Source organism: Balaenoptera acutorostrata, chromosome X (genome assembly GCF_949987535.1).
Source record: "Balaenoptera acutorostrata chromosome X, mBalAcu1.1, whole genome shotgun sequence".
Lineage (NCBI taxonomy): Eukaryota > Metazoa > Chordata > Mammalia > Artiodactyla > Balaenopteridae > Balaenoptera > Balaenoptera acutorostrata.
In genome coordinates this window covers 131,930,336-131,943,451 of record NC_080085.1, presented here as the reverse complement: position 1 = coordinate 131,943,451, position 13,116 = coordinate 131,930,336, and the positions used below count along the sequence as shown (strand labels likewise).

General features: G+C 58.8%; 1 protein-coding gene across 5 annotated transcripts; it reads left to right on the top strand.

Moving 5' to 3' along the window:
• The first annotated feature begins 1,241 nt into the window (after positions 1-1,241).
• Positions 1,242-10,545, top strand: IRAK1 (interleukin 1 receptor associated kinase 1). Of its 5 annotated transcripts, none has more exons than XM_057538650.1 (14): positions 1,242-1,478; positions 1,577-1,744; positions 1,889-2,020; positions 2,140-2,243; positions 2,395-2,583; positions 2,734-2,798; positions 2,982-3,096; positions 3,775-3,893; positions 4,382-4,589; positions 4,922-4,987; positions 6,189-6,425; positions 6,969-7,404; positions 7,904-8,047; positions 8,445-10,545. In XM_057538650.1, the coding sequence occupies exons 1-14, from the start codon at positions 1,343-1,345 to the stop codon at positions 8,504-8,506; spliced, it is 2,181 nt and encodes a 726-aa protein (XP_057394633.1). In that variant the 5' UTR covers positions 1,242-1,342; the 3' UTR covers positions 8,507-10,545. The 5 variants fall into 5 exon arrangements, with proteins under 5 accessions (XP_057394633.1, XP_057394632.1, XP_057394634.1 ...); XM_057538649.1 differs by having other exon boundaries at positions 7,883-8,047; XM_057538651.1 differs by lacking the exon at positions 2,395-2,583 and having other exon boundaries at positions 7,883-8,047.
• Positions 10,546-13,116: the final 2,571 nt, after the last annotated feature.

Genomic DNA, 13,116 nt, shown 5'->3' with positions numbered 1-13,116 from the left:
CGTGTGAGGGCCCCGGAGCTACAGGTGCAAACTCGTGGGTGCGGGAGCCCTGGCGCACTCTTGGAACCCCGAGGAGTTCTGGATGGCTTAAGGCTGCTGATGTGTGCAAAGAGCCAGACAGAGGTGGGCAGGAAGGGGCCACATCGTGACAACGGTGGAGCCCGTGCGGAAAAGCCGGGATCCCATCGGAGGGCCTCGGGAACCGAGGGAAGGTCTTCAGCAGGAAGTCGGTGTGGAGTGATCTGTCCCTAAGGAAGACCCCTCAGGCAGAGATGAGGCAGGGAAGCGTCTGGGAAGCCAGCTGATCTAGGTTCATCTAGGTAGGAGGTAGTAGAGGGCAGTGGGCCTGTGGGGAAGAGACGGACTCCAGAGAAGTTCAGGGGGGTGACAGGAAAATGGTGGCTGCTGCTGCAGCAGGGTAGGGAACAGAGAGTCCAGAGAAGTCAGCGGCTGCAGAGCCTGGTGGGATGAAGGTGGGGAGACGTCAGGCTGGGAACGGAGCTTGGTGCCTGGTGACTGCTTCAGAAAAGAGAGTGGGAGCAGCCGGAGCCTGCCATCCTCACGTGTGACAAGAGAGAGGAGGGACAGCCAGAGCTGAAGGCCTGTTTCTAAGACATGTAAACACGTTTTATGTGCTAGTGGGAAGGAGCCAGCGAAGAAGGAAAGGTGGCAGATACTGCAAAGACCTAACAATCGCTGGAGCAGGTTCCTGAAGGAGCGGAAAAGATGGGATCCAGGGCCCAGGAGGTGGGTGGAGATGCTCTGAGCTTCCAGACCGTTCTTCCTGCACCCAGCCTCGCGGCCAGCTGAGTGGAGTCAGCCGGGAGCCTTTGTGTGACACCATCTGACCCTGTCCCACCTGGATCTCTTGACCACTCTCCACAGCCTCCCGCATGAAACCGAAACTTCTGAAGAGGACCTCGCAGCGTCTCTCACAAGGCCCGCTTCTAGCCTTTCTGGAACGCCTTCGCCCTGCCCGTCGTCCCCCGGGCCGAGAACCGCTCTCCTCCAGCCCTTGGGGCCCTGCTCAGACGGCTCCTCCTCCCGGCAGCCCGCCCCGCCCTCCTCGCCGGGCTCGGGGGCGCTGCCTCCGCCGGGAGTGACCGCGCGCGGCGCCCCCGTGTGGCCGGGGCTCGTGACGGCGGCGGCGGCGGCGGCGGGGGACCTGGCGGAGGGCCCGGGCACCGCCCCTTCCGCCCGCCGGGCGACGCACGAGGCCGGCTTAAAGGGGAAGTGAGTCAGTGTCCGCGGACTCGGCCGGCCGAGGCTCGCGCCCGCCGCGGCCCCGAGAGGCCCCGGCGGCGCGGCGGCGGCGGCGGCGGCGGCGGCGGCGGCGGCGGCCATGGCCGGGGGGCCGGGCCCGGGAGACCCCGCGGTCCCCGGCGCGCAGCACTTCCTGTACGAGGTGCCGCCCTGGGTCATGTGCCGCTTCTACAAAGTGATGGACGCCCTGGAGCCCGCCGACTGGTGCCAGTTCGGTGGGTGGTGGCGGGCTGGCGGGGTCGGGGCGGGGCGGGGCGGGGCGGGGGGCGCGCGGGGCCCGGGCGCCCCGGCCTGACGCACCCCCGCCCCGCAGCCGCCCTGATCGTACGCGACCAGACCGAGCTGCGGCTGTGCGAGCGCTCCGGGCAGCGCACGGCCAGCGTCCTGTGGCCCTGGATCAACCGCAACGCCCGCGTGGCCGACCTCGTGCGCATCCTCACGCACCTGCAGCTGCTCCGCGCGCGGGACATCATCACGGCATGTGAGCGCGCGGCCCCGGAGCCCCCGGGACCCCCAGAACCCCCAGGACCTCGGGAGGGGGCCGCCCAGGGCCTCCCCTGGAGCTCCTCCCCCCCCCCCCCCCCCCGCCTGGGCCTAACAGCCCTTTCCTTCCTCTGCTTCCCAGGGCACCCTCCCGCCCCCCTTCTGCCCCCCAGCGCCACCGCCCCGAGGCCTACCAGCATCTCTGCGCCTTCTGAGGCCGCGGCCCCCAGCCCCCAGAAGTTGCACTCGTCGGCCTCCACCCTCCTCTCACCAGGTAAGGCGGCTCCCGGGGGTTGGCCTGATGAACCTGAGGAAAGGAGCCCCTTGACACTGGCCACAGCTGTAGATCCGGCCACTGGTCTCTGCCTGCCTCTCACTGGTGTCTTTATGAAGCTTTTCCAGGCTCCCAGGCTCATTCTGACCCCGAGCTCGGCCCTGCCCCAAGCCCTGCTGCCCTCCAGCCACCACTGCCGTCGCCAGCCCCTTCCTGTATCAAGGTAGGTGGGTCCTGCCCCCACCCAGAGGTTTGAGACAAGCAGTGAGAAGGCAGCCTTTGGTACACTGGGGAGCCCCAGCCAGCCCAGCAGGGGTGGGCTAGGCAGAGGGGAGGAGGCGGGACCTCACCTGATCTGGGGTCTCTTCCCACAGCGGAGCCCGGAGAGCCCAGTGTCCCTCCTGCAGGGGGCCCACTCCTCTTCGTTCTGCTGGCCCCTCCATGAGATTTGCCAGGGCACCCATGACTTCTCAGAGGAGCTGAAGATCGGGGAGGGCGGCTTTGGGTGTGTGTACCGGGCCGTGATGAGGAACACGGTATATGCTGTGAAGAGACTGAAGGAGGTGTGTGTAGCGTCCAGGCAAAGGCTCTGGAAGGCTGTTAGCCGACCCTCACTTTTCTGGCCCTCCCCCCACTACCCCACACGGCTCCTTCAGCCCTCTGATTTCCCAGTCCAAGGCCCCCGCCCCTTGCTTGTTCTGGGCCCAAAACAGGAGGCAGACCTGGAGTGGACCACGGTGAAGCAGAGCTTTCGGACCGAAGTGGAGCAGCTGTCGCGGTGAGCCTGTGGCGTCCCTCGTGGTGCGGGCAGCGGGAGAGGCCCACCGGGACCGTGTGTCTCCCAAAGGCTGCCGGGCTCAGGCTAGCTGAGGAACCGGCAGGGACTGTCCCCACGATGGCCAGATGGAAGGCGTGGTAGATGCTGGGGGCCAAAGTGCTCAGACCCCACTTTTTCAAGCAGGTTTCGTCACCCAAACATCGTGGACTTTGCTGGCTACTGTGCTCAGAGTGGCTTCTACTGCCTTGTCTATGGCTTCCTGCCCAACGGCTCCCTGGAAGACCGCCTCCACGTCCAGGTAGCCTTACCTGGCCTGGCACGTTGCATCACACTTGGCACCCGGGCAGAGCGGGACACGGGGCCTGGGCTCTCTGCCTCTGTGACCGGGGCCCCTCCCTGCTGCTCCCGCATGCCCAGAGGCCTGGCTCGTGGTGCCTCTGAAAGGGGGTTCTGGACTCGGAGTAGCTTGACTCGGGCTTCTCCCCTTTGCAAGCAGGGTAGCGGAAGGGTCGCGTCAGCATTGCCCTGAGGGAAGGAGGCGATGGACAGCACCGGGGCCCCATCTAGGGAGGCACCCACAAGACGCAAGGGCTAACCGAACACAGGGCAGGAGCATCTCTAACCTCACGCTGAAGGGCTCAGGATAAGCGTGCTGTGTGTGGGGAGGCGGGGAGAGAGCCTCCGATGACATCCTGATCACCCCAGAGCCAGGACTGCCAGAGTCTGTGAGGGGTCCCCAGGGCATGATCCCGGCCCTGTGCGCTGTGCAGAGAGAGCACCGCAGGAGCTTAGTCTCCACTCTCTTCTGAAGTAGCTCCTGGAGACTTTGCTCCTCATTTTCCAGAAGGGGAAACTGAGGCCCAGAGAGTCAACTGCTCGTCCAGACCCCTTGGTGACAGGTGGAGGGAAGGATGGGGGTCAAAGAACAGTGGCCCGCAGCCTCCCCTCTGCCCCTTTGCTCCTTCTGCACTTCCAGACCCAGGCCTGGTCCCCTCTCTCCTGGCCTCAGCGACTGGACATCCTTCTGGGCACGGCCCGGGCAATTCAGTTTTTACATCAAGACAGCCCCAGCCTCATCCACGGAGATGTCAAGAGGTGAGGAGGGGACACAGCCAGGCCCCCGGGGCCTCTCATAGTAGCAGGAACATAGTCTACGGCAAGGGGTGTTGCTCCCAAACCTTCCGCCAGCAGGGAGCCGTGGTGCCTGCTCGCCACGGCCCGCTGTCTGGGCCCAAGAAGCCTTGCCCTGAGCGCCCCCCATGAGAGTAGGCCTACCCTCTCCCGCTCGAGACTCAGGTGGGGGACGTCAGGGCTGGGGGCTCTGAGTACCCGGCGTGGGACAGGTGTGGAAGCAGAGGCCAAGGACGGGCCCCACTGATGAACAGGGGCTGAGCTGTGTGAGCGTGCTCTGGGGGCCACGTGCTCGGAGCCCCAGGTGGCTGGAACGCGCAGGCGCACCAGCCACTGTCTGTGGGCGAGGTGCAAGTCGGCAGTCTGATTTTGTCACGACCAGGCAGGTGGGGGGGGTCACGGAGTGGGCCAGGGCCAAGGCCAGGCCGACACCACTCCCTTCCCTCCCCAAGTTCCAACGTCCTTCTGGATGAGAGACTGATGCCCAAGCTGGGAGACTTTGGCCTGGCCCGTCTCAGCCGGTTTGCAGGCGCCAACCCCAGCCGGAGCAGCGCTGTGGCCCAGACTCGGACTGTGCGCGGCACCCTGGCGTACCTGCCCGAGGAGTACGTCAAGACGGGGAGGCTGGCCGTGGAGACCGACACCTTCAGTTTCGGCGTGGTGAGCCACTGGGCCCTCTGATGGAGCTTCAGCTCCAGGGCCCCGCCCTCCCCGGTGCGGGCCACTTCCTCAGTCCCGCACCTCGTTTCATGTTTGTAGTTTTGAATCCTTTTGTTTCAAGTGGGCCCTCCAAACCGCCAGAGCTTTAGTCCCACGGCTGCGGCTCTGTCCCTGCTGGGAGTCGGTCATCGTGTGCCTGTCTGAGGGATGTGCTCCTGTCAGCCCCGGTCCGCGCCCAGCAGCCTCTTTGGGGTGGGCACCCCCGTCCACTGTGCACCCCTCGCCACCCAGTGGCCCTGCCTGCCCCGCCCTCCAGCCTGTCCTCTCTCCAGGTGGTGCTGGAGACCCTGGCTGGCCAGAGGGCTGTGAGGATGCACGGTGCCCAGACCAAGTACCTGGTGAGCCTCCCGAGGCAGGGCAGGGAGAGAGGCAGGCGGGGAGGGAGAGAGGGAGGCCGGGAGGTGCTGCTCCTGGCGACAGACAGGTGTAGAGCCGGAGGGCGGAATGATCTGGAACGCAGTGCCCCATGGGAGCCAGCCTCTGCCGCTGCTGACTCAGCCTTGAAAATAGGCAGGACCCCAGACGGCTTCATTTACCTTGCCGAGGAGAAACCTGTCTGTCCTCTTGGATGCAGTGGGCCTTTCCAGACCCTGCCTGGGCTGGGGGTGGGCGAGGAGGGCCCCAGCCACAGTGGAAAACAGAACAGGGCGGGCGCGTGGGGACGGGGGAAGCTGTGGCAGAGAATGGGGCCGCCTCTGAGAAGCCCTCCCGGGTGCTGTGGAGCAGGTCCAAGCTGCCCGGGGCCTGACCAGCTCCTCGCCAGGCCCGTCTCCGCTCGCTCTCCGCTCAGTCGGCGCGTGTGCTTCACGCTTTACAAGCTGGTGTGTTTCCTGGCCTTCTGCTCCGGGCTTGGGGCTATTTCTGTCCGTTGCCGGGTCTTGGTGGGTCTGTGCCAGAGCCGGGCAGCCAAACAGGAGACGTCCTCCACGTGGGCCGCTCCGCCCGGTGTCAGCACCGCCTCGAGCAGCGCACCACACTCCTCGGGCCTGACCGCTGGTTCTCTGTGCCACAGCCAGAGTGATCTTTCGTAACCGTGAGGAGACTGTGGAAGCCCCTTTACCTGCCCGCCACCAGCCCCCTCTCTGTCCTCCAGACTCGGGCCGGCTCCCCGATGCCTGCCCCAGGGCCTTTGTAAGAGCCTTTCCCTCTGCCTGAAAGGCCACCCCCACCCCCAACCCCAGTCTTTCCTCCCAGTCCTTCCCCTGTCAGAACTCAAGGTGGCCTCTGGTCCTGTTCCCACCCCTCTCGGCTCCGCCCTCTCCGGCTAGTTCATCCCTTTAGATCCCCGCTGAAGCGTCTCTTGCTTGGGCCCCAGTTGAAACCCCCGTGGGCCTCCGTGCCGCAGTTTCCATTGGTTAAGAGGCATGTCGGCGCCTCTCCCCTCCCAGGAAGTCAGCTCTGTGAAAGCGGGCCCGGGTGCCGTGTGTGTGGCTGGATCCCTGGGGCCTGGGGCACCACTGGGCACCGGCAACGAGGGTCTGGGGGCCGCAGCAGAAGGCATGGCCCCCGGTGACCACACTCACGTTACGTGTCCCGCAGAAAGACCTGGTCGAAGAGGAAGCCGAGGAGGCTGGGCTGGCCCTGAAAAGCACCCAGACCACACTCCAAGCAGGTCTGGCTGCAGATGCCTGGGCCGCCCCGATCGCCACCCAGATCTACAAGAAGCACCTGGACCCCAGGCCCGGGCCGTGCCCACCAGAGCTGGGCCTGGCCCTGGGCCAGCTGGCTTGCTGCTGCCTGCACCGCCGGGCCAAGAGGAGACCCCCCATGACCCAGGTAGTCCTGTGAGGCAGGGGGAAGGGAAGCAGCTGAGATGCCAGCCACCTGTGGGGGACCGTGGCCTGCTGGAAATGCCACATTCCTGGCACTGCTGTGTAGGGAGCCAAACACAGCAACTCGCAGACCTCTTTCTTGAGGAAGTCTCCAAATGTTCCTTGCCTGCCTGTGCTTCTGCTAGGAGTGGCTGGAGCTCCACTGAACCCTGCCTGGTACACAGAGGGAGGCGAGAGGCTTTACTGCGCCCCCTTCTGGGTGTGCCGCGCCACTGCATCTACCTTTTTGAGTCCCCTCCCCATCACCCACCTCTTTCTCTCTGAGAAGAGGAAGAAGCCCCATTTGAGGGCATCAGGGCAGCGAGGTTCGCTTCCTAGAAGACAGAGAGAAGCCATTCTAAGTCCTTAGCTTTGGTGGCTACAGCTCTCTTCTTCGTCCACGACCCAGAGCCGCTGTGCGGTTTAACTACCTTCTGTGAGGACCGTGACTGGTCTCCGCGGCCAAGCCTGGGCCGCTCGCCCTGAGAGCCCCTCTCCCTCCTCGCAGGTGTACCAGAGGCTGGAGAAGCTGCAGGCGGCAGTGGCAGGGCCGTCTCTGGAGCCAGAGGCCGCCAGCCGCAGCCCCCCTTCCCCTCAGGAGAACTCCTATGTGTCCACCTCTGGCAGTGCCCTGAGCGGTGCCAGCCCATGGCAGCCCCTGGCAGCGCCCTCGGGAGCCCTGGCCCAGGCTACGGAGCGGCTGCAGAAAGGCGCCAACCAGCCCGTGGAGAGCGACGAGAGCATGTCCGGCCTATCTGCTGCCCTGCATTCCTGGCACCTGACCCCGAGCTGCCCCCCGGGCCCGGCCCAGCCAGGCAGCCCTGGCCCAGGGGCCGCCGTGTGGGCGCCAGCACCCCTCGGGCAGCCTGGCTGTACTCAAGGGGATGCCACCCGAGAGTCGAGCTGGGGGAGCGGCCCGGGGCTCCAGCCCACAGCTATGGAAGGTACCTGGGGACACGTGCCCAGAAGAGGGACCAGCGGCCTCCTTTGGTGGCAGTCCCCATCTTCCCCACCCCCGGCCTTCTGGGAGGAGAGAACTGGGGCCTACCGTTAAGCTCCCTGTGTCCTTAGCAAGTTCCAGGCCACTGTCTTGGGGAGGCCCCCCACCTGGCCTTGGAAAGGCCCACCGAGGACGGTCCCGTGCCGTCTCATCTCCCCGGACCGCGGCCCCAGCTGGCTGAGGAGAGGCCAGGAACTTGCTCCCCGGAAGCCGGGGGCAAGGAAGGCCGAGTCCAGGACCAGGCTCCAGGCCCAGCAGCTAGCCAGGGCCCTGGCACGGCCCCTTCCAGGCCCCGCTCTCAGAGAGAGCACTGAGGACCTCTGTCCTTCCGAAGGGCAGGGAGCTGGGCTGGGGACCGGGAAGGCTCATGGGGCCAGAAGTGTCGGCAGGGAATTCCAGGGCCATCGGCCCCTGTGGCTCAGGGGGCCCTCTCTCCACCCCAGGACCGCTCCTGGGCAGCTCCTCGTCGTCACCGCCCCCCCAGATTGTCATCAACCCGGCGCGACAGAAGATGGTGCAGAAGCTGGCCTTGTACGAGGATGGGGTCCTAGACAGCCTGCAGCTGCTGTCGTCTAGCTCCCTCCCAGGTACCCCCAGGACCGTGCTCTGCAGCCGGGCAGCTGGCCTCTGGGCCACTGGGAGCCTTCGTTCTGATGGGGCCCAGGTGGGGCCCCCGCTCCCCGAGCCTGTCACCCCCTCGAACGGCAGCCGGGAGCCCGGCCGGCCCCCACGCCTCCTTTGGGAAGTCGTGTATCCTGGGTACAGCCCTGTCCCAGCTCCCTCTCCTCCTCCTGACGACACGCACCTTCCCTTAGCCTGGGGGTGCCAGCAGCCCCCGCAGCCACGGTCCATTCCAGGTGCTGCTTAGGAACAGAAATCGCTAATTCCAGAGAGCGCCCCGGGACAAGGGGAAAGTGCAGCCCAGCCCTCGAGCGCCTCCTCCTGTTTGCTAACCGACTGGCGTTTCTTCCCCCTCCTCTGCAGACTTGGGCCTGGGGCACCAGAACAGGCAGGGGCCCGAAGAGAGTGATGAGTTTCAGAGCTGAACTGTCCGCCTGGTCAGATCCCTAAACCCGGAAGTCAAAGTTCTCATGCTTGGAAGTTCTCACAGCTCGCGAACCCTCGGCAGCCTTGGGGGCTCCGTCCTCACGGAGGAGGGCAGGTGGTGGCCCTGCTGCTCTTGGGGCATGGGCACAGGCAGGGCTCAGGGCCCCCCGGGCCGGCTGCTGCTGGCTGTCAGTAGGGCAGGACATCTCAACAGCCTGCCTTCAGGCCAGCATTCGCGGGAGAGGAAAGCCGATGTCGTTGGAGGGGCCGGTGGCGGGGAGGAGGGCAGGTCTGAAGGCTGCTGGCTACACAGGCCAAGGAGGAGAGGTGAGTGGTCCAGTGGGACTAGCGGGGCGCCAGCTCCCCTGAGAGTTGGGCGGAGCTTCTGCAGCCCAGGCCTACAGCAGCAGCCCTTAGCCCTTCTTTTCAGACCCTGCTGAAGCCCTGGGAAAAAGCAGCCACTCTGATGACAGGGGCCGATGAGGCCAGGGGCCCTCCCAGCTGCTTGTAATTGGGAAGGGGAAAGTGAGGTGCGGCTGTCCTGTGGTTCAGTCCACTAACTAGAAGCGGGCATCCTGGGAGGCCCCAGCGAGTGCAGCAGCGCCTCCCAGCAGGCCGGCGTCCGCAGGCTTCCCCAGGGAGCCGGGAGCCAGCCTAACGGGCCACCGCGCCAGGTCGGGCTCCAGAGGCCACAGGCTCAGCCTCAGGCCCGGGCACTGCTTGTGACAGAGGGGCCACTACCCCAGGTTTGGCTAGGCCCAAGCCTTGTGTTACCCGGACAGTGAGAAGCCCCGAGACAGCAGGAAGTTGGGAGCAAGACAGAGAGGAAGGAAAATGAAAATGGGACTCATATTTTTAGAAGCAAGTCAGCGTTCGTGTAACTGAATGTCTTTGAAAGTAGCCCAGGGCTGTAGCACAGGCTTCGAATGATTTTGTGTCTGCAATCATGAGTCACACTACATGCCCCACGAAGCTAGGCATTGGTGAAGTCCAAGTTGTCCTGGAGTAATAAAAACTTACACTTTGATCTCTGGCTGTACTTGTAGGCTTTGTGGCACTGAAAGCCTTGAGCTTTTCCAGAGCTTTTCATCCAAGTGTTCTTGACTGTCCAAACCCAGAGCCCAGCCTCCCACCCGCACACCCTCTGGAGGTTCTTGTTTCCACTCCCATTAAGCCACCATGCTGGTGGCAGATCCACAACACTACTACCCAGCAGTACTTTCACAGGTTGTTAAATTTTCCCTATTTTATGGATTTTGACGCTATTGTAAATGGTATTTTAATTTCGTTTCCTAGTTGATCATTAACAGTGTATAGAAACACAACTGAGTTTTGTATATTGGCTTTGCATTCTGTGGCCTTGGCTTCAATTCACACCTTAGCTCTAGTCGTTTTTTGGTGAATACCTTGGGATAGTTTATGCGTACAGTCATCTCATCTGCAAATAAAGACAGTTTCACCTCTTCCTTTCCGTTCTGTATGCCTTTCAGTTCTTTTTCTTTTCTAATTAATTAATTAATTAATTTGGCTGCACCGCGCAGCTTGCGGGACCATGGTTCCCTGACCAGGGATTGAACCCAGGCCCATGGCAGTGAAAGCGTGGAGTCCTAACCACTGGACTGCCAGGGAATTCCCTCATTTCTTTTTCTTGCCTTGTTACACTTGCTAGGGCCTCTGGTCAAATGTTGAATAGAAGCGGTGAAAGTGGACATCCTTGCTTTGTTCTCAACGTTAGGGTGCAAAGTGTTGGCTTTCACCATTAAGTATGATGCTACCTATGGGATTGTCATACATGTACTTTGTCAACGTGGTAAGCCCCATAAATTGATTTTCCAATATTAAACCAACTTTGTATTCCTTAGATAAAAACAGCACTTGGTCATGATGTGTTATCCTTTTATATATTGCTGAATTCCATTTGCTAATATCTCTTGAGAATTTTTGCATCTGTGTTCATGAGGGGTATTGATCTGTAGTTGTCTGGTAATATCTTTATCTGGTTTTGGTGTCAGGGCCTCATAAAATAAGTTGGAAAGTGTCTCCTTCTCCTGTGTTCTTTTTTTTTAAACGTGATGATTCATTTATTTATTTATTTATTTTTGGCTGTGTTGGGTCTTCGTTTCTGTGCTAGGGCTCTCTCTAGTTGCGGCAAGTGGGGGCCACTCTTCATCACGGTGCGCGGGCCTCTCACTATCGCGGCCTCTCTTGTTGCGGAGCACAGGCTCCAGACGCGCAGGCTCAGTAGCTGTGGCTCACGGGCCCAGTTGCTCCACGGCATGTGGGATCTTCCCGGACCAGGGCTCGAACCCGTGTCCCCTGCACTGGCAGGCAGACTCTCAACCACTGCGCCACCAGGGAAGCCCTCCTCCTGTGTTCTTAAAGGGCTTGTGTATCCTTCGTGTTACTTTTTTTTTTTTCAATATTTATTTATTTGGTTGCACCAAGTCTCAGTTGCAGCAGGCAGGCTCCTTAGTTGCGGCATGCAGGTGGGATCTAGTTCCCTGACCAGAGATCGAATCTGGGCCCCCTGCATTGGGAGTTCAGAGTCTTAGCCACTGCGCCACCAGGGAAGTCCCCAGTGCTACTTCTTTAAATGTTTGATGGATTCACCAGTGAAGTCATCTGCACCTGGAGTTTTCTTTGTGGGAAGGTTTTTCATTATAAGTTCAATTTCTTTAACTAGATATGAGGCCCTTCAGATTTTGTTTCTTCATGGGTCAGTTTTTGTAACTTGTGTGTTTCAAGGAATTTGCCCATTTCATCTAAGTTGGTATAAACTTAATAATCCCCCCTTACCCTTTTATGTCTGTGGGATCTATAGCAATAGCCCCTCTTTCATCCCCAATATTGGTAATTTTTGTCTTTCCTTTTTTTTGATCAGCCTAAATAGAGGCTTATCAATTTTATTGATCATTTCAAAGAAGCAAGTTTGGTTTCACTGATTTTTCTCCATTGTTTGCCCATTTTCTGTTTTATTGATTTTCCACTCTTTATCATTTCCTTTCTTTTACTTGTTTTGGAGTAATAAATCTTATTTTGCTCATCTTTTTTCAGCTTCTTAAAGCATAACCTTGAATCACTGATTTTAAACCTTTCTTTTTCTAACATAAGCATTTAAAGCTATAAATTCCCTTTGAGAACACCTTTAGCTGCAGTCTACTCATTTGGATAAGTTCTGTTTTCATTATCATTCAGTTCATAATGTTTTCTAATTTTCCTTGTGATTATTTCTTTAACCAATATCTTACTTAGAAGTGTATTTAGTTTCCAAATATTTGAGAATTTTGCAGATATCTTTTTCTTATGTGTTTTTAATTCTGTTGTGGTCAGAGAATTTACTCCGTATAGTTGCATTTCTTTTACGATTATTGAGACTTGTTTTATGGCTTAATGTATGGTTTAGCTTGGTGAATGTTCCATGTGTATTTGAAAAGAGTATATGTTCAGCAGTCGGGTGGAGTGTTCTGTAAATGTCAGTTAGGTCAAGGTGGTTGATAGTGTTCGAGTCTCTGGCAGACTGAGAGAAAAGGATCGCAACCTCCAACTGTAATTGTGAATTTGTCTTTCTCCTTTCAGTTCTGTCAGATATTGCTGCATGTATTTTGAAGCTATCATTGGGTGCATACACATTTAGGATTGTTGTGTTCTTGATAAATTGGCCCTTTTATTATCATTTAATGCCCCTCTTTATCTCTGGTAATGTGCTTTCTTTTGACGCCTGCTTTATCTGGTATGAATATGAGTGGCTACTCCCAACTTCCTTATGCCTGATTTGTTCCGTGGTATAACTTTTTCGGTTCTGTTCTTTTAACCTATCTGTGTCTTCGTATTTAAAGTGCAGTTATAGATGCATATGGTTTGGTGTTACTTTTTGTTTTGTTTTGGTTTTTGTCTGTTTCTTTTTCAGTCTTACTTTTTTTTTTTTTTTAGAATCAATTTTATTTATTTATTTGTTTTTGGTTGTGTTGGGTCTTCGTTGCTGCATGCAGGCTTTCTCTAGTTGCGGCGAGCAGGGGCTACTCTTCTTTGTGGTGCGTGGGCTTCTCATTGAGGTGGCTTCTCTTGTTGCAGAGCACCGACTCTAGGTGTGCGGGCTTCAGTAGTTGTGGCATGCGGGCTTCAGTAGTTGTGGCATGCGGGCTCAGTAGTTGTGGCTCACGGGCTCTAGAGCACAGGCTCAGTAGTTGTGGCCAACAGGCTTAGTTGCTCCGCAGCATGTGAGATCTTCCCGGACCAGGGCTCGAACCGGTGTCCCCTGCATAGGTAAGTGGATTCTTAACCACTGCGCCACCAGGGAAGTCCCTCAGTCTTACTTTTTTAACCACTCTCATAATCTCTGCCTTTTAATTGGTCTGTTTAATCCATTTACATGTGATGGTTAGGTTTAAGTCTATCATCTTGCTATTTATTTTCTATTTGTCCCATCTGTTCTTTGTTCCTTTTCTCCTCTATTCCTGATTTCTTTTGATTAATCAAATATTTCTGGTATCCTATTTTTTCTCTGCTGTTGGCTTGTGAGCTCTAATAACTGAGACCACTCGTTCTGCTCAGGAGCCCCCTCCTCCTGCACCGTATTCTGGAAAGTACCTCCAGGCGGAAGTGCAGGCTG

Excerpts from the sequence above, each read along its gene's own strand:
- IRAK1 (XM_057538647.1), top strand. The coding sequence starts at position 1,343 with ATGGCCGGGGGGCCGGGCCCGGGAGACCCCGCGGTCCCCGGCGCGCAG. Across the intron at positions 2,799-2,981 it reads GAAGTGGAGCAGCTGTCGCG|GTTTCGTCACCCAAACATCG; the intron begins GTGAGCCTGTGG and ends TTTTTCAAGCAG. Across the intron at positions 6,426-6,968 it reads GGAGACCCCCCATGACCCAG|GTGTACCAGAGGCTGGAGAA; the intron begins GTAGTCCTGTGA and ends CCCTCCTCGCAG.